We start from the raw sequence: 19,633 nt of genomic DNA, 5'->3' as shown, positions 1-19,633 counted from the left end.
CACCTCTAAGCAAATCTTACCCTACTTGAACAGATTTGTATGTACTCACAATCTGAACCTGACAATATCTGCCTTAGATTCTTGTACCACTGCAGACATTTCATCATCAACTCTCTTAAGTGTATTTACAAACTTTGCATCAGCACTAATAATATGCCAAATATTTGGAAATCCTCTTTTGTCAGAACAATACCAAAAGAAGCCAAGCTCTCTCCTTGCAGTCACTTTCACCATCTTGCCCAGCCTTGGTAAAATTCTTGAAAAAATTGTATGTTACCAATTTACTACTTACTTACAAAATACTTCTTGCTCTCCAGCAAATGGATTCTGAGCTGGGAGGAATGCACTGACTGCTCTACTGACCCTGACTGATAACATCTTAACTAATAAGGATAAAGGACCCCTTAAACTGGAGCTCTGTTCATTGACTTTAACCCATGCCTTTGACATGGTCAACCACCCAATTCTATTTCTTCATCTGCAAGACATTGGAATCAGCCCTGAAGCCACGGTAGTGTTCAAAGACTTTCTATACAAATTTTCATTCCAGGCAAACATAGGACCTAATCCCTCCAGCAGTTACTTCATTCACTCTGCAGTCCCATAGAACTCCATTCTAGCACCTCTTCTGTTCTCAGTCTTCACCAGCATACTTCCAGTTAACCTGCCCCATTTACCGCCACTTCTTTATGCAGGTAATATGGTCATCTATAGGTATGATCCCTCTCATCATACAAAGGAAACCTAACTTCAAAAGGACTGTCTTCAGCTACAACACTGGCTAAACGCCAAGAAACTACTGCTCAATGCCAGAAAAAAAAGTCAGTGTTATTCAGCACCCATAAAAGCTTATCCATATCCCTTCAGTCCTCTCGTATCCTTTACTGTGATAACAATCCCACTGAAACCAGCATCTCCTTTATATATTTGGGGATCTGGCTAGACCAATCACTAAGCACACAGAAAGTTGAGAGCCAAGATCAACAGTCTACTCTTCTAGGCCAACAGAATGTCTCATTACCTCTCACATCCAGTAAGGGCTGCCATAGGAAAAGGTATCTGACTCTGTCAAAAACACTGTCATGCTTTAGACTCCCTCAACTAAAATTCCCATGTCTAGCTCACCATGGAATGAACGCCACTGCTTTACTCTTTCAAAGACTAAGTGGCTTGCAGTACAAGCCAGGTCACATCTTTTTGTTAGTTCCTTTTTTTTCAATATACACAAACTAGACACTCCCTCTTCTCTTTCTTCTAAACGTTTTACTGCCATGCAGACCTATAAGCTAAGAAGCCAAACCACAGCTGGTCCTTTGCTACAAACCCCTTCTCTAAGACTGCACTCTATTAGCCACTGTGCCTCTGTACTGGCCTCAAAACTATGGCAGTCCCTTCCTCCTGATTTACCTATTCACACAAACTACTCTCTGTTCAGCTCACAGTTCGAACAATAGTTATTAAAACAGTTTGAATGCAGATGTCCATTTAAAGGATGTGTCACCTAAACCGATATCTCCAGCTGCAGAGTTCCTTCACCTGTGACATACCTGGCTCACCTTATTAATCCATTCATCCTAAACTGTGATTCAGCTTACCACACCATTACTGCTCTAATCCACTATACATAATCTTGTCTCCTCTTTCATTGTACTGGTCTCTATTACCTTAGCTATCCTAGCTACTACTGCCATATTCCCACCATGTCTACTCCTCCTACTTTAACTTTATTCTCCCCTTTATATTCCACTTATGTAACTGTACATATATTGGTTTGTTACATCTACCATGTATATATTGTTTGTCAAATTTCCATGCTTACTCCTAAATGTAAACCACTGTTATTTGAATACTGCATGTTGTTTTGTTACATTATGATGTAACCCAGGCTGAGCCTGTAATTGATCATTATTTGATTAGTGTTCTACCCCAGTAAGCAAATTAAATAAGCAAATATAAGGTCAGCATACATCTTCTCGGTTACATTTTACACAGTGTTTACAAATGCTGTTTGCCATGTGGTTAATAGAGACAAGGAACAAATGGTGAGCTTGGACATGAAACTGGTGCTAGCAGTTAGGTGCAGTTTTTGTGCTTATCTGCAGCATATTTTTACAGGACATGATTGCCTTGGCATTTCTAATGCAATCATTTTTCTGTTAGGAATGAGGTTTGAAACTACAAAGTAATTTCTTTCTAAAGTAGTTTTTGGTATAATCTAGACCTGTTTTTATTAATAATTTATCTTTTGAAATCCAAGAAGCACTCATTTTCTATATTGCACAGCATATTAATTTTGTAATTCCACCAAATATTATTGTCATATTTATCTGAATATTTGTGTGTTCATGAATGCACATAGGGAGCAAGATGCCAGACTACCACTATATTTGCACTTTATTAGCTTTTTCTTATTCTTATTATTTAAGGAATTGTTTCAGATATTCACACCAGTAATGTTTATACTAGCATTAATTATTTTTCATTTTGAAGAAGCTCAAATTGATCTCTTCATGATAAAAGGTATTTAAGGTCACTCTTGAAAATAAGCAGGCTCAGAATAATCACTCCCTCTAGTCACCTGCCATCAAGCAAGCAAGCTAGATAGTGCACAAACAATAGAATAGATATTCATTGCATTTCTATGGTAAACATAAGGTGCATGACTGAAGAGGACAATAATTTTTCAAATGCTAAAAGAGGTAGAGAAAATATCCTTTAGCTTGTGAAGATAAAAAGAAGTTGCTGCTATAACCAGATATTATAAATTTTAATAACTTTATGTGGATTAATGTAAAGTATTATCTTGTGCTCATTAACTTTTAATATGTCAGCAACTCCATTTGATGATAATTTGAAATCCACTGTCTGAATTTGCAAAATACTTAGATTAGCATCAAAAGAAGACTGTCAGAGAGTTATACAAGATATCTACATGACTTGATTTCACTAAGTCAAAACACAGTATTTATAATGGGATTTTAGTAATTCACTGAACATTCATATTACTATATTCTATATGAATAACGTCTTATACAATATTGTTTTTCAACACTAGATCAGAAATAACTGTTTAGGAAAATAAAAACACAGATGTTAAAAGTAAAAAAATAATATGGATTTTATGTAGCAGAAATATTCTGCAGATATTTTAGTTGGAGCTTTGTTTTCTCCTTAATTTTGTTTTATTTTTGAGATACATTTGAATGAATTCAATAGTATTTATATATAACATCTTAAATAACTATGTACACTGTTTACATTAGCCTGACACTATAACAGATGTTAATGTATACAGTTACTTTATAAGTATGTCCAATCCATTATCAGAGTGTCTGATCAATTATTGTATACTGGCAATCAATGATAAGATTTTTCCCCAAGGGTTGTTGATAAATGGCTTTGGATAAATTCTTAGTTCTTTAATTTTAATTTCCAATAATGCTGTGGTCTTCAGTAGGCTGTTGAAATCTTCCAAAGTTGGTATTGTGTTTATATTCCATCTTCTTGTTATACACTTCCTTGAAATTGCAAGTACAGTCCATACTAGATACATGTTTGACCTATTCAAATGAGGACCTTCGTTCACATTTAATAATACAAGAGCTTTAGTTAAATAAAATGATTCTTCAAATAAAGCTTGTAGAAAGGTATTAATACCATTCAAAAATGACTTAATTTTAACACAGTCAAAGAAAATGTGGTTCCATTCTGCATTGTGTACTTGCTCACATCTCCAACATATTCCTTTTATGGAAGAACTAATTTTACTGATTCTGTCTGAGGTTAAGAATGCTCTGTGCAAGCATCTCCAATTAAAAACTTTCCAGTATTGTGTAAAAGATGTATATTTTATCGATAATAAGATATTTGTTTTAATATCTACAATTAACTGTATTGAGCGTCCTTTTGTTATATATTTCCAATATGAGGTTTTGGGTGTTGTTTTATAGTTAATTAATATTTTGTAAAATTTTGAAATACTGTTTCCCATGTCAAAGTCATTATATATGATTTCATATATGTATTTTGTAAATTTAGATATTTCTTTAAATGAAGAATTGTTAATTATTCTACTTAAATCTTGCAAATATGACAGAATACTCTGTAAAGTTAGCCAGTCCTGTTGTGGAATTTTGTATGTTGTTTTTACTACTTGCATATCTAAAACTTTTAGTTCTTTGATACATTGGAGCCAACAAACAAATCCTTTCTATTCCCAGGAATTAATAATTTTTCTATATATTTTATGTGGAAAGTTCTTTGTGACTATAAATGGTGTTAAAAGATCAAACCAGATTTTTTAATCTGTATTTGCATTAATAATTTTCCTAAATGAGTCAATGTAATAATTAATCATACAAGTTTTAGTGGGTTTAGTTATGTTATATTGCATTGTGTCTTTCGGCTTTTCCCGGTTAGGGGTCGCCACAGCGGAACTCCGGTCCGCTAATGATTGGTAGTGGATTTTTACGTACCGGGTTACCAGCCCTGATGCACAACCTTCAATGAAGGCACGCCCCATTCATGTATGCCTCCACACAGAAGACACTCTAGCTGAGAATCGAACGGGACAACGTCTTGCTATGAGGCGACAACGCTACCGCAGCACCACCACCGCAGTATTATGTTATATTGCATACTGATACATAATATATGCCATGGCAAATTGTTTCTATCTGTTATTTGAAATTTCTTTTGTAAATCAAATTAATTTATTGATATTACAGTTAGTAATTCTTTCCAATTTGCAGAGTAATTTGGACTTATCCAATCTGAGATTGTTTTAGATATTGATGCTTTTATATATGTTTCTATATCAGGAAAGTTTAATCCTCCCTGTTTCCATGGTCTGATATGATGTATTAAAGCTATTCTGTTTCTTTTTGGGAAACCATAAAAATGTTATTAGGCATGAATTTATTTCTTTAAGTACATTCCTTTCTGGCAACATTTGTATTGCCAAGGCTGTATATAGGATATTGAACAGTAAAAACATTTTTATTAACTGTAGTCTATCTTCAAATGTTAATATTATTTTGTTCCATTTATCCAGAGAGATTTTAATTGTGTTGATGATATTATTGTAGTTTTTTGAGACTTAGTTGAAGCTTTGTGTATGTTACAAAGCTGTTTTATAGGTATTTTGTACATGAACATTTTTTAGAAAAATATGCTTTTAAATATGAATGAGGATCGTTACATGACATTTTAATTGCTATTTAATTTTGGATGAATGGAGTTTTTACAGAAATCTGACAGTCTTTATTGTTCAGGCAAAAGTGTTTATTCCTGGCACCAGTCAATAAAGTTTTTGACTGCGTTACACTTGATGTGTTTTTGTTTAGGAGGATATCTCACATTTCCTAGCTGGCTACAGAGACAAGCTTTGCGGCCTGACTTCAGATGTCTTGCATTACATAATTATTCTTTGGCCCTTTGGCCATTATTTACCCAACTTTAACCAGCACAGCAGAAGTAGTAGTGCAACTTACCAGCTAATAATTGGTTGAGAACATCCTAAACTCTTGTTCTTTGTTTCATGGTCCAGTGAGGTAAACACAACATTTCTTTAAGCACTCAAGGTACAGGTGAGTAGGAGCATATGAAGAGCATTACATCGAGGAATGACCTCAGCATGTTTACGTTGCCAAGAAATTACATTTCAGCCACTTTAGTTCTGCGAAATGGCAAATGCTGCATTACAGTTTGACAGATCATAAGAAATCCCAGCATTATTCCCTCCTCTGAACTTTAAAAGTGTATCATTTTTGAATGCCTGCCCATGATGTTAGACTATCAGAAACATGGTTTGGTGAATGTCAAATGAGTTTTGAATTTAATGGTAATATATTACAGATGCAGTACCTTTGTTTTATGACAAATGGTGACAGATAACCTGTTTAGTCTGCTTTTTAAGTGTCTTAGCAAGTTATCTCCCCTCTCTCCCTCCCTACCTATGTACCTATTGGGTTCCTATCACATAGTCAAAGTTGTACAAGTTCTAACCCCATATGGTCGAAACCATAAGTTATAACGTGTACGAGTTTGAGCGTTTAAATGGAAATCTCCGTTAAGGGGAGGTTTCCTTTCATTTCAATGTGGTGCAATCTCGGAGTTGGTATATATAAGTAGCGGGGGGTGTGGGGGTACAGGGGGCTTGCCCCCCTGCTTACAATAGTTTTTTTTTGTTTTTAGGGCTTTGCCTGACCACATTTTGAGTATTGTGTGCACTTCTACAGACCATATAAGGAAAAGAACATCAGGCTATTGAACGGAATTCAACTACTGCATTACAATACACATCTGTTGGAGTAAAGCTATATTGAGAACTGGAAATTAAAGTCAGAAAAAACAATGAAAGTGTCGGTTTATATGGAGCTTTACAAAAATGTTAGCAACTTTCAATATTTTGATTCCTATTTTTAAAAACAGACTTTTCTTTGTTGTACTCTATGATCATGGCAACCACCATTTTTCAAATCCTAGCCTACAGAAGCTTAAACATATCTTGTCCTGAATCTGTTTTATTAAGTCTTGTACAAAAACATGTTGTCAGCAAGATCTGACAACATCTCCTCTTGCTGAAGTGGACTTAGAAAAAGAATGTATATAGACATTTAAAAAAACTTCCACATCTGAGGGTTGAAATTTATGAATAAGGCATTAGGAAATTATGTTGTCATGTTAGCAAGCATTTGTAACTGTAGTCATTGTGACAAATGTCAGCACAGATATTTTCTTGACAACATCTCATAAATGTAGCAGATATATTTTCCAAGATCCCACTTAAAATACAATTCATTATTATAAAACAGTGGTCGCTGTTGTAGGTAAAACGCTGGGGTTGAATAAAGAAGTAAAAAGTATTCAGTCAAACAATCATAAACCCCAGTGTAGGCAGGTTCAGTTCCTTCAATTGTGGTATTCCAAAAAGTAGATGCAAAACAGTAGGTAAAAAGTATACCAATGAACTGTTTATTGAAAAATAAAATAAAAGATGCTTCTTCAGATCTATAATGGCAGTCATCAAAAACCACACATTTATATACACAAACCTTAATTAGCCAATTAACCATTGGTAGTTAATGAAAATTTTAAAAAGATAGCTGCATAGAGCATATATTATAGAGTATGCATATATAAAATAAAAATGTACACCGTTATAACAATCTAGTAATGAATAAAATTAGTAGTACATCAATTCCTTACATAAAAAACTTTTAAAACCATATAAAAACTTTTGTTACTCATAAAGACAAGATTCATTGGGTACCTATAAGTAAAACTGAGACTCCACATAAAGTGATGTGTATAAATATAAACCTGAGTACATACAAGAAACCACTATTGCTATAACACAAAATTCATATAATAAACAACTACATTTATAATATACAAAGTATATCCTCTGTTGAAATAGCAAAAACATATGCCAACATTAATTCATGGTTAGATACTTGTGATATATTCCCAGAATGTATTTTCAAGAGTTGTTATATGTCAAAGAGACATCATGAATATATATATGTATATATGCATGTCTTGTACATGATCGTTTTAAAAAGTTGGTAATAGGTAACTAAATAGTGGTGACTAAAATGTATAAGTAAAATAATATTCTATCTAATGTTCCTTCTCTGTCTCAATTTAGGCTTTAGAAACCCTCTCATTAAGACCAGACCCTTTGTCAGCTTTCAATAACAATATCCACTCATTCTCCCTACCTTCAGTACATGTGCTAATATCACCCCCTCTTGGATTGGGATTTAACACTTCCAAAACTTTAAAATTAAAGAAGTGCGAGCTATCCGTCATCATCACATGTTTGGCTAAAGCATTAAAAGCTGAGCCTTTCTTGATATGATAGATGTGTTCTCTCATTCGATCCCTAAATTTAGTTTTCCCTATGTAAAATGAGGAACACTTCTGGCATATGGCTATGTAAACTATATGTGATGTCATGCAGTTAGCTTCTGCTTGAATTGGAAAATATTTCATCAAGTCCGGATAATAAAAATGGGGTGTGTTATCTATGTACTTACAAAATTACATCCCCACACATGGCTTTGTGGCCAACATTCTTCAGTACTTGGGGACTAATGGTGTAACAGAGCCTTCTCTTCAGGTTCTGTTTATTCCTATATATGAATCTGGGATATTCACCTACTATGGTTTTGATGTCATTATCTACTAGTAGTATATAATGAATCCTGTCTTCATGAGTAACAAAAGTTTTAGATGGTTTTAAAAGTTTTAGGTAAGGAATTGATGTACTACCAATTCTATTTATTACTAGATTGTTATAATGGTGTACATTTTTATTTCATATATGCATACTCTATAATATATGCTCTATGCAGCTATCTTTTAAAAATTTTCATTAACTACCAATGGTTAATTGGCTAATTAAGGTTTGTGTATATAAAATGTGATGTTTGATGACTGCCATTATAGATCTGAAAGAAGCTGTAGGTTTAAAGCTTTTATTTTTTCATTAAACAGTTCATTGTTTGACTGAATACAATTCATTATTAAATGAACAAGCTAATGTTTTGCCAGTATTTTACAAGTGCTATTTGCTGTGCTGTTGAGTATTGTTTTCTGCAGATATTAACCATATCTTTAGGGTTAATCTATCCCTCTGCATATGGCAAATTTGTCTACTCAAATCCTTTCTAAAACTTGTTTCCATTATCATAGGTGTGTGTCATTTGTTAAATGTTATACAGTATACTCCATCCATCTGCCAAGTCATAAAATGCACCCAAGACATTCAGGGTTAAACTCCTACAGTTCATTTAAAAAGCATTACACATTGACTGCCTTGATCAGTGTAACTGTAGTAAAATACTGAGTCAATGTGTGGCCCAGATGAACATGGCATGGGACAATCCCATATGATGAGTTCTAGGTAAAGATACAGTAATAATTGTGACATACCAATACCATCAGCAAGCATTCAGTGCTGAAATACTTGTTTCAGTTATTGCCGACTCTAACCAATACAGGTCATGCAAGTCCTCAACAACAAATTTAACATGTGGTACTCTTGGATACAGAGGAGAAAAGGACGAGACACCATTTCAGACAATGGATCATTTTTTACAGTCAGTGTTGTTTTAATGCTTTTTTAATTTTATCTCATTGCTATTCTGTCTGATTTGGTTGTCTACTTCAAGTCATCATAAATACAGTTTTAAAAGACATAACTGTGTGAACTGATCATCAGAGCATTTACTTTAATTATTGCCTGAAACAAGAACAGAAGTTCAGTCAGAAATTATAAGGGAGAGGGAAAATAAACTTTCCTGTAGCAGTATTCACTTCTCTTTATATTTCTAACTAACACTGAGAGGGCGATGGTAATATTTTCTTAATAGGACTTACCTTGGTCTGTCTTTGTCCATCATTTCTGCTGTCTTTGGTCCCTTAAAAATGAATTCAGTCTCTTTAGGGGGAATCATGTTTTCCGGCACCTCTTTGTTTCGAGTTACTTCTGGCTTTAGTGTCTCTGCTGGCTTCTCATTGCTGTGTCTGCCTCTCCTGCAACCCTGAGAGGAAACAGCCATGTGAATATCACCTTTGTTTTTCCTGCGTTATGGAACATAAATCTCTAACATATTTTCTTGTTCTTCACTATTAAGTCTCAGAGTATCAGTTGTGACAGTCATTCAGGAGCAAATGTTCAGGACATAAATACAGTTCTTTGGATACGACCCTTAAATCACATCTGACATGTTTCTTGATCCCATGTGTGACAGATACAAAATGATTGACAGCAAAGCTTGGAACTAATGGTTAATATACATAGGTTCATAGGATTATTTTAAGCCCATGGTAAGTCAGTCATTTTAAGCTTATCCAACAATACCATAGAAGAAAAATTCTTGAAGGTGAGCTAAGAGTACAAAAGAATGACAGTAGGCTGTTGAGTTAATTTGGGAGTTATAGATGGAATATGACCAGTGTGGATTATGGTAGACGGGAGGGAAATAGGGAAGAAGAGGGAGGAGATGTTATAGCATGTAGTTTGGCATAGTTAGAAGTATATGGCAACTGGCTCATGGGCTGAAATTACTCTGCCCCTTTATTCATCTAATTAAAGTTTAAATGTTACCGAAGTTCTACCCTAATATAAAGGGGAAGCTTTTAGTAAGCAAAAGAGGAACCAGGTGAGGAATGTTTCCCCTGAACTGGGACTTGTTGATATTATGAAATAGAATTAGTTTTTTTTGAATGAATATTAAAGGAGGAGTTTTTCTTTTTGAGGAGAAGGAAATTGCATAGAGCAATTTCTAATATAACTCTGAAGACAAGGCACAGAATATATGGACAGAGTTTTCAGTCTATCCAAATAAGAACATTTCTTTAAATCTTTAATTCTTCTGTTTATAAAACAATGGGCTCTTTTTAGCTGGGAAAGATTTTTGGAGCTATATAGGACACAGAGACCACTGTATTTTATGATGTATTGAATAAAGGCAAAGTAAAGAGGAATTAGGATGGAAAGGAATCTTAATGAGAACCCAGGACAGATGAAATGACATGCAAAAGGATTTTCTGACAATATCAGAGATGTACTTATTTAAGGAAAGTCGTTGTGTAAGTAAGTTCCTAAATTCCAGATCACGGTGTTAGTCAAGGTGAATTCCATCTTTCACCTGATCTGCCAATTAGCTACGGAACTGTTCCATGAGGGTACATCTGAGCATGCATGCACTCCTCCCAAACTGTCAAACCCATCCTCCATGCCTGAGCTATCATCTGCTAGAGCCACTATTCAAACTCTGCTCCCTAGACCATATGGTTCTATCACTCTGTGCCACTAGAACAAGCTTAGACTTTCTGGAATGTTAGTGAATCAGAGGTGGAATTTAGGATAATCCGTAGCTTGTAGTCATCTGTGGATTTCATTAGCCCAAGGACACTACCATTTTCTAAAATAAAAGAAATAGATATTAAAGTTTAAAGTCCCTAGGATAGAACCCTGAAGATTGACATTAGTTACATTTTGCTTAATGTTGAAGAGTAGCATTCCTTCTGAGTGAGATCTGTTTAAGAGACACTGAGCAATCCATTAAACTACAAAGGGGTTGATGTTTAATGAGGTTAGCTTATTTTATGCTAGAGTGGGTAAGAGTATCAGTTGCCTTGACTAAGTGTAGATAAGCAGTGTGGATGAAAAGTCTGTCTTCTAGAGATTTAGTGACTTATTCAAAGCAGCTAACAAGATTAAGAATGCACAATTTACCCCTGACAAAGCTAAACTGTGAAGGGTTTTGAGTATGCAGATTTTGCATGGCCTTCTGGATTAGTTCTGCAATGATTTGCTCTATGGCTTTACAAGTAAGGCAGGTAAGACTGGTGGGTTATACTTATCTGGGTCAGCATAGGGGAACTCTTAAGGAGGAGGATTTGTCTCTTTGTCGATGATTTAAAACTGTATAGCTCATCAGATGAGGAACTAAAAGCACAATTGCAAGTTGTCAAAACTTTTTCAGATGATATAAGAATGTCATTTTGTCTTGATAAATATGCAAAAGCAACCTTTAAAGCAGGAAAACATCAGTTCTGATGTTAATCTTCACCAAATCCTTGACGGTGGGTTCTATTCTGAACCCTCGGAACCGACTCGGACGTTATTTTCCAGCTCTCGCTCTCCAAACTCTCGAGCTCGACTCTACCCATAATGCTCCTCACAGAGATTACTTCAGATCTCGTTTGCTGCATTGCAGGCCAGATGTGCCTTCATCATCTCTCAAGCCTTGACGAATATTTGTGAGTTATAAAACATATTCTATATATATTTTTACCTAAAAACCTCTTATAGTTAACTCTATCAACCTTATCTAAACTACCCACTCCTCTTCTGCTGTTTTTTCTCTTACCATGAGGTATTTTTTCTTACTTACTTACTGTGATGCCCATGCCCTGGCCCAGCAATCAAGGAGCCTCAGTCCTCATCACTAACACCATAGAGGGTGTCTCATATATGAGGAAATGATAACAAATACACACAGTAAAGTGCAATTTCCCTTAAGAGCACACAGAGATCACAGTCAGTCCGGGGCTGGTTGCTCCCTTGCTCTCCAGGTCCCCAATAAGACTCCCCACTGGCACAGCTATAGGGTCCAGATCTCAGCCTAGTGGGCAAGCTAAAACCTCTAGCACCTTCTCTGTCCAACCAGTGCTCCGTGTCCCTGCTCATGTAGCTGACACACACAGACACACACACACACACACACACACACACACACTTTGAGAAGAGTTTATACAACCACACAGACACTCCTGGGGAAGGCTGGCACAGTTTCCCCAGCTGTGCCCCTTTCTCCCAGACTATACGGTAGTTCCACTTGCCACCACCCACTAATACTTATCAGCTACTCAAAGGCCCTTAAAAGGGTGTCCAATTATTACTGTGCAATATTATTATCCAATTGATAGTTGTGACTAAACAGTCAAGGCTTATTTAGAGTGACTTGGACAGTAAACTCTATAAATATGCAATGTACAATAGAGTTTAAATTATCTCTACACAAAACAACCACAGTTGAAAGGTTTTAAAATACTTCATAATAAATAATAAAAACACAAGATAATTCTTCTTACTACACAGTGCTAGTCAAGAGTTCAGAGATCACAGAGAAATACTTAAAATAACACAGTAGTAAAGTTCTGACATCACAGAAAAACACTTAGTCTAATCTCTCTAGTTCCTAGATTTTTCTAAAAGAAAACACAAGTCTAAGATAACTTACATATGAGCAAGAAGACAGTGCTGTGAGTTGGACAGTCAAGACAAAAATGCTTAATGCCTTCTGATTCTCTCTGTTTAAATTGCTATTTTTCAGTCCTGATTCCCATTACATCATTTCACACTTTCCTGGGGTTCCCAGGCTGACAGATACTACATTCTTGTTGTCTTGCACCTGCAGGAAACTACATCAATAAAAGACATTCTACATGTAAACTCTAGTAATTATTCCTTAAGTTAAAACAATAGCTAGGATGCTTCACTCCAGACTCCAAAGACTAACTTCAAAAGGACAGGCATGAAATAATTTCAACTTCAAAGGACAGACAAGACATGCTTAACTTAGCTTTCTTTACAGCAGAGGGCAATGTTGCTACATTGTTTTAAGTTCAACATTTCACAACATATTATTTAATTTAAGAAAACAAGCCTGTATTTCAGCATTACACAATATTTTCCTTCAATTAAGAAAACAAGTCTGTAGTTCAACATTCATATTTACAAATAATAGAATTATCTGCACAATTCTATCTGGCTAAGCTGGCAGCCTTCACACTTACCATTGTTGGTAACTCTCTCTTACCCTTAGGGTATTCTCGTTACCATCATTAGTATTTCTTTCCTCCTTGCTTTCAAGAAAAAATCTCTCTACATCTTCTAGCCTTTCTTATCTTCAAATATGTCTGAGAAGAAACAATCTCCAATGAAACCTAAGGGCTCTTCAGGTTTCAAGAGATGCACTAAGTGTGAGAGGAAATTGCCCAACTCGGACGGGCATACCCTGTGTGTGTGTATTGTTTAGGCGAAATAAATTTGCAAGAGAATTCTACTATTTGTCACAGGTTTTCTTCCGTACCTTAATGGAAAGAAAGAATAAGTTTTTGTTGAAAGGCCTGTTAAAATCTCCTTTCGACGAGGCCATTTCTGGATCTAAAGAGAAAACTGTGGAAGCAGGAACTTCTTCCCACAGTTCAAAAAAGAGACCTTATTCAGTTCCGAGTTCTTCAGAACCAATGAGAAAAAATTCTAAAACTTCTTCAGCTCCGAAAAGCTCTTCGGGATGGGAGAATTATCGGTGCTTAACAAGACACCTTTGGAAAAATCTGATGCCTCGGCCTTGGCTTCGACTGAGCCATCAGTATCTAAGACTTCAGATTTACTTTCTGCACCAAGGACATTGTACTCTCCTTCTATGTACCCTTTTAAGGACAACCCCTTCATGGAATTCAGATGGTCCAGATCTCCTTCCTCAGTATCGGTGAGGTCTACTAGAAGTTTATCAGAAAAGGACATTATGAGGTTAGTGGACCAGCTTCTAGTGGAAAGAGGATTAACTTCAGTTCCGAGCCAAGGCAGCATCAAAACTGCTTATTCCATAACACCTACATGCACTCCTCCTCCAACTCTATCTGAGCCCTTGGAGTACTTGGTTCTGACAGTCCCAGTTTTGACTGAGACAGTTCCAACAGCCTTCCCATCTTTGGTTCCAACTACAGCCTTGAGTTTTTCCAGATCTTCTGCACCAGGGTACTCCAGGGGTCGAGACTTGATGGTCTTTTCCGGGATGCATGATATTTTTTCGGCTCCGTCTGAGCCATCTATTCCTCTCGGAGTGTCGGCCTTTGTAGTTCAGACTCAGGCTCCAGGTGTGGTGGTGGTCTCCTCAGTGCAGGGTGTGACCCTGGTTCCGAAGCAGTCCTTTTTGGTTCCAGGCTCCCACACCTCTACAGGGGGACCTGCCTTCTGTATCATGGAGACGGCAGTATCCCTTGGGGATTCTCAGTCGTTGCCTTCCCTATCTGGGCAAATATCTTCCCCTTCCTCTCAGCCGGAGCTGCCATTGACCTCATCCCCCAAACAGAGGGTGCAAAAGCCCCAGGTTACACCCACACTGGTAGTTATCTCTTTGGAAACATCTCCAGAACTTCCCCACGAAGAAGTCTGTGTGAAGAGGAAGTGCAAGAGGAAGCATCTCAACTCCCCAGATGAGTCTTACACTGAAGATAATGACTTCGATGAAGGTGAAGGTTCCTCAAAGTCATGCCCTGAAGATGTTTCCTTCGGGAACATCCTTGAAATACTGAAACAGAGGGGTGTCTGGTCATCCACACAACCTTCCACAGAGGAGTCAGTATACCTGGAGGCTTTTCGCACCCAATATTCCACTTCTTGGATTTCTCCGCCTGCTGATGAACTGATGAAATTGATCACTCAGCGGGCTTGTAAGATACCCAGCATCATAGAGCCTATTCCCAAAAGGCCTGACCGTATTTTGTCTGCACCAAAGGATGAACCACATTGGTCCAAGGGAATCCTTGTTGATGCTGTGGTGGTAGCAGCAGCCACCAGAAAAGAACTTGAGAAGACAGTCATACTGTCCATCATCCTAACAAGGAGTATAGGACCTTGGATAGATTCAGGAAGTGTGTTTATGCTTTAACAACCTTTGCTTTAAGGTCATTGAACTATATGGCACACTTTACCAAGTTACAAAGAGATTTAATTAAGGAACTTTCTAACACTCTGGCAGGATCAGTAGCTGTGGAGGTTCAGGATAAGGTCTCCTCCCAGCTTTCAACCCTCAAATCCATCTCCAGTTCATCCATGAGGCTCATAGCACATGCAGCTGAAGGGACGTCTAGAGCAGCGGGTTCGGGCATAACCATCAGACGGCATTCCTGGATGCACTTATATGACTTCTCTGAGCCATTCAAAGTATCATTCATCAATGCACCATTTGATGGATCTACTCTTTTTGGCCTAAAAGTTGAGGAAACTCTGACCAGAATTGAGCATGATGGCAAGACCCTATCTGCCATGGACATATGTTTCTCTACACCTCAGCAACTGTACTCAAGGAATCAGAGGAGTGGGACACTGTGGTTCAAGAAATCCAAGGGCGTCTTTCTATGACTCACCTGGTAAAGATTTCCCCCGGGGCAGAGAGGGAAATAATGGAAGATGCCACCCTATGGCCGGAATGTACAGCAAAATCAGGGGTCCAGGGAATCCTTCTCTGATACTTCCTATCAGCATCCCTGAAAGGATGCCCGATTGCCTTCCTCTGGAGGCAGTCAGGGGATGATTATCCCTGCACCTACCAGTCTGAAAATAATAACTTTGGACAAATGGGTGCAAGGAATAATATCCAGAGGCTACCAAATTCCCTTGTTCGTGAATCCCAAACTTCAGAAAAAACTCCCAGATGTTCCACTCAATCAAAGGGAGGCAGCAGCTTTGGAAATCCAAAAGTTGCTAGACAAAAGAGTCATCCAAAAAGTCCTACCACACCAGATAGGATCTGGGGTTTACTCAAGATTCTTTTTAGTGCCCAGAAAAACAGGGGACTGGAGACTGATTTTGGATCTCAGCTGATTCAACAAATCAATCCAAAAAAATCAAATGCTGGATGGTCTTGGTACAAGCCATACTTCCTTTCTTGGAAAAAGGTGACTGGATGTGCTTGATATAGACCTCAAGGATGCTTATTACCACATAAAGATGGAAAAAAAGCTCCAGAAGGTTTCTACACTTCTGGCTAGGAGCCAGTCACTACCAATTCAGAACACTACCCTTTGGACTCACCACAGCCCCCAGGGTGTTTACCAAATGCATGGCAGTAGTTGCAGCTCATCTCAGACTGCAAGGTTTTCGAGTATTCCAATATCTCGACGACTGGCTCCTCACTGCTACCACCAGGCATCACTTAGAAATGGCAAGAGACTATACCATGTCTGTTTGCACATCCTTAGGCATTTCAATAAATCTCAAAAAATCCCAGCTGCAACCCACACAACATCTGGTTTTCATAGGTGCAACCGAACACTGTCCCATGAATAGCTTCTCTCCCCCTGGAAAGACTGCTAAGCATCAGAGCTCTGGTGAGACGGATTATTCAAAAAGAGAGTCCCAGCAAGATTAGTTCTTCAAACCTTGGGTTCAATGGCTGCCACATTCGCTCTGGTTCCTCTATCAAGATTTCACATGCGAATACTACAGTGGTTACTACCAACACAGTGATCTCTAACTCATCAACCAATGTCTTATCAAATTTTAGTAACCAGTCTCTGCAAACAAGACCTCATATGGTGGCTTCATTCGGATCAGATTCTCCTGGGCCGACCTTTCACTCTACACCAGCCCCAACCCCAAGCCATAGTGACCACGGATGTTTCTTAGATACGGTGGGGGGAGGCATTATCTGGGAAAGACAGTTTAAGGCACATGGTCTTAAATGGAGGCCAACCTGTACATCAGTGTTCTAGAGATGAGGGCAGTGCTATTAGCATTGCAAGCATTCCAGGATTCCCTTCCTCTAGGAACAGTTGCAGTTCAAACAGACAACATGTCAGTGGTCTGGTACATCAACAAACAAGGGGGAACCAAATCATATCCACTATGTCGAGAGGCACTCAGAGTGTGGAAATGGGTGATTTCTTTCAACCGCTTTCTCATGGCTATGCACATTCCGGGAAGTTCAAATGTGATAGCAGACAAACTGAGCAGGACTATTCTCATGCTTCACGAGTGGTCCCTAAATCCAATACTGGCGGATGAGATTTTCTGTTGATTGGGCCAACCTTGCTGCGACCTCTTTGCTTCTCCCCTGAACAACAAATGCAGAAGTTACTTTGCCCTAATCCCTCCACTGGGGGAGTCACCCAGGGATGCTCTTCTACACAATTGGCCATCTGGTCTATTATATGCCTTCCCCCAATTCCGTTAATTTCTCAGTTTCTGAAGAAAGCAAAAAGGACAAAGAATGCCCTAATTCTCATTGCCCCATTCTGGCCTCAACAAGTTTGGTTTCCCTTCCTTTGGCCTCATCTGCTACAGAAACCATGGACTCTGGACCCGGTTCCAGACCTGCTAACTCACCCAGAAGGCATGCTTCACCCAAACTTGCAGTACCTCAAACTGAGGGTGTGTTTTCTCCAATTCCCATGATTGCTAGGCAAGCCCCTCTGTCATCACCAGTCCAACATATTATTATTGCACAACACAAACCTACAACTAGAAAACTTTACCTGAGCAAATGGAGAAGATTTACCACATGGGCTTTAAATAAGGTACTCGATCCCTTCAGTGCCCCAATTGAATACATATTGGGCTTCTTGAATGCTCTCTGAGTCTGGTTCCTCTGTTTCAACTATAAAAGTTCAGTTGGTGGCAATCTCTAATTTTCATACTGGACACAATGACTCTTCCATAATGTCCCATAAGCTTTCCACAGCCTTCCTGAAAGGATTGTCCTTGCTAAGGCCCTGTTTTAAAGATCTGGTTCCTCCATGGGATTTGACAACAGTCCTACAAGCATTAACTCAAAGACCCTTTGAACCAACTGATTCTTGTGAATTAAAATTTCTGACTTGGAAGACTTTATTTCTAGTAGCCATCACCTCTGCAAGGAGAGTCTCTGAGTTACAGGCTCTATCGTGCAAATCTCCCTATGTAATTTTTCATAAAGACAGGGTTCAACTAAGAACAAATCCCTCCTTTCTTCCAAAAGTGGTTACTGAATCCAATATCAACCAGACCATACATTTACCAACCTTTTTCCCTGATTTTACTAATAAAGGAGAATACACTCTGCATTTGCTAGATGTTCATAGACAGCTGCACTTGTATCTCCACAAAACTAAGGAATTCCGTAACTCTGACCAATTATTTGTGGCTTTTTCTGCCTTAAAAATGGGTTGTGCAGTCTACAGCGTTACCTTGGCTAAGTGGTTGAGAGACTTTATTTCTTTCATCTGTCAATCACAAGGACTTCAACTTCACAAAACAGTTAAGGCTCATTCTACGAGGGCTGTTGCCACATCAGCAGTTTTTCATGCAAGAGCTTCTCTAGACGACATTTCTGCAGCAGCTACTTGGTCCTCTCACCATACCTTCATTGCACATTACAAACTAGATCAAATCTCGAGAGGTTGAGCTTCCTTTGGCTCTATGGTGCTTTGGAATATTCTTCTGTGAGACCTCCCAAGGTACATAAGTGGCTGGGGATTCTGTCCCACCATCATGGATTTGGTGAAGATTAACATCAGATAAAGAAGTTATGTCTTACTATAACGTTCCATCTGTGTTGTTCATCTTCACCAATCCTTCACATACCCTCCCACCATCCCCCATCCTAAATCTCTTAGTAGGCCTCACCGATTCTGACCCAGTTTCTCTTCAGGAATCCATAGATGGCCTTGTCTTCTTTGAATATGTCTCTATATGTATATATGTATGATATTCAGAACTTTTTGGCTATATTCTGCCAACTGGCAAACTCGATCTGAAGTAATCTCTGTGAGGAACATTATGGGTAGAGATGGGCTCGACAGGTTGGAGAGTCAGTTCTGTGAGTTCAGAACCAAACCCATCATCAAGGATTAGTGAAGATGAACAACACAGATGGAACATTATGGTAAGACGTAACTTCTTTTTTGAACAAGAATGTGATATAAAACAACTTGAGCAAGGAGGAGTGTATAAATATTTGGGAATTGATGAAGGATCAACAATAAAACACAAACAGATGCAAAATAAAACTTAGTAAGGAATACTTCAGAAGACTTAAATTAATCCTGAAAACAGCACTGACATCTAGGAACAAAATTCAAGCTATAAACTAATTTGCTCTTCCTGTCCTAACTTACAGTTTTGGAGTGATTGACTGGCCCCAAAATGTGTTGAATAGATTAGATAGGAAAACAAGAAGGATGCTTCATGCTCACCAAATGATTTATAAAAATCAGTGCATACCAAGATTATATATTCCCCATTCTGAAGGAGGGATGGGCCTCCTTGAAATTGATTATATGTATAGATCTGCAATTGTGGGACTCCATACATATCTGCTGACCTCCCAAGACCCAAACGTAGTGA

The 19,633-nt window shown here is 37.9% G+C and overlaps 1 protein-coding gene across 1 annotated transcript in view; it reads right to left on the bottom strand.

Moving 5' to 3' along the window:
* Nucleotides 1–19,633, bottom strand: part of LOC122789417 (cysteine and histidine-rich domain-containing protein 1-like) — a 338,356-nt gene that overhangs the window by 233,807 nt on the left and 84,916 nt on the right. Inside the window, exon 4 of the mRNA XM_044056856.1 lies at nucleotides 9,388–9,551. Within this exon, the coding sequence (XP_043912791.1) occupies nucleotides 9,388–9,551 (164 nt within the window). The remainder of the gene's footprint in view (nucleotides 1–9,387; nucleotides 9,552–19,633) is intronic.

This window comes from Protopterus annectens, chromosome 14.part0 (assembly GCF_019279795.1).
Source record: "Protopterus annectens isolate FY-2018-M chromosome 14.part0, PAN1.0, whole genome shotgun sequence".
Classification (NCBI taxonomy): Eukaryota; Metazoa; Chordata; order Ceratodontiformes; family Protopteridae; genus Protopterus; species Protopterus annectens.
Note: the sequence above shows the minus strand (reverse complement) of the source record. Positions and strands in the feature narration are given on the sequence as shown.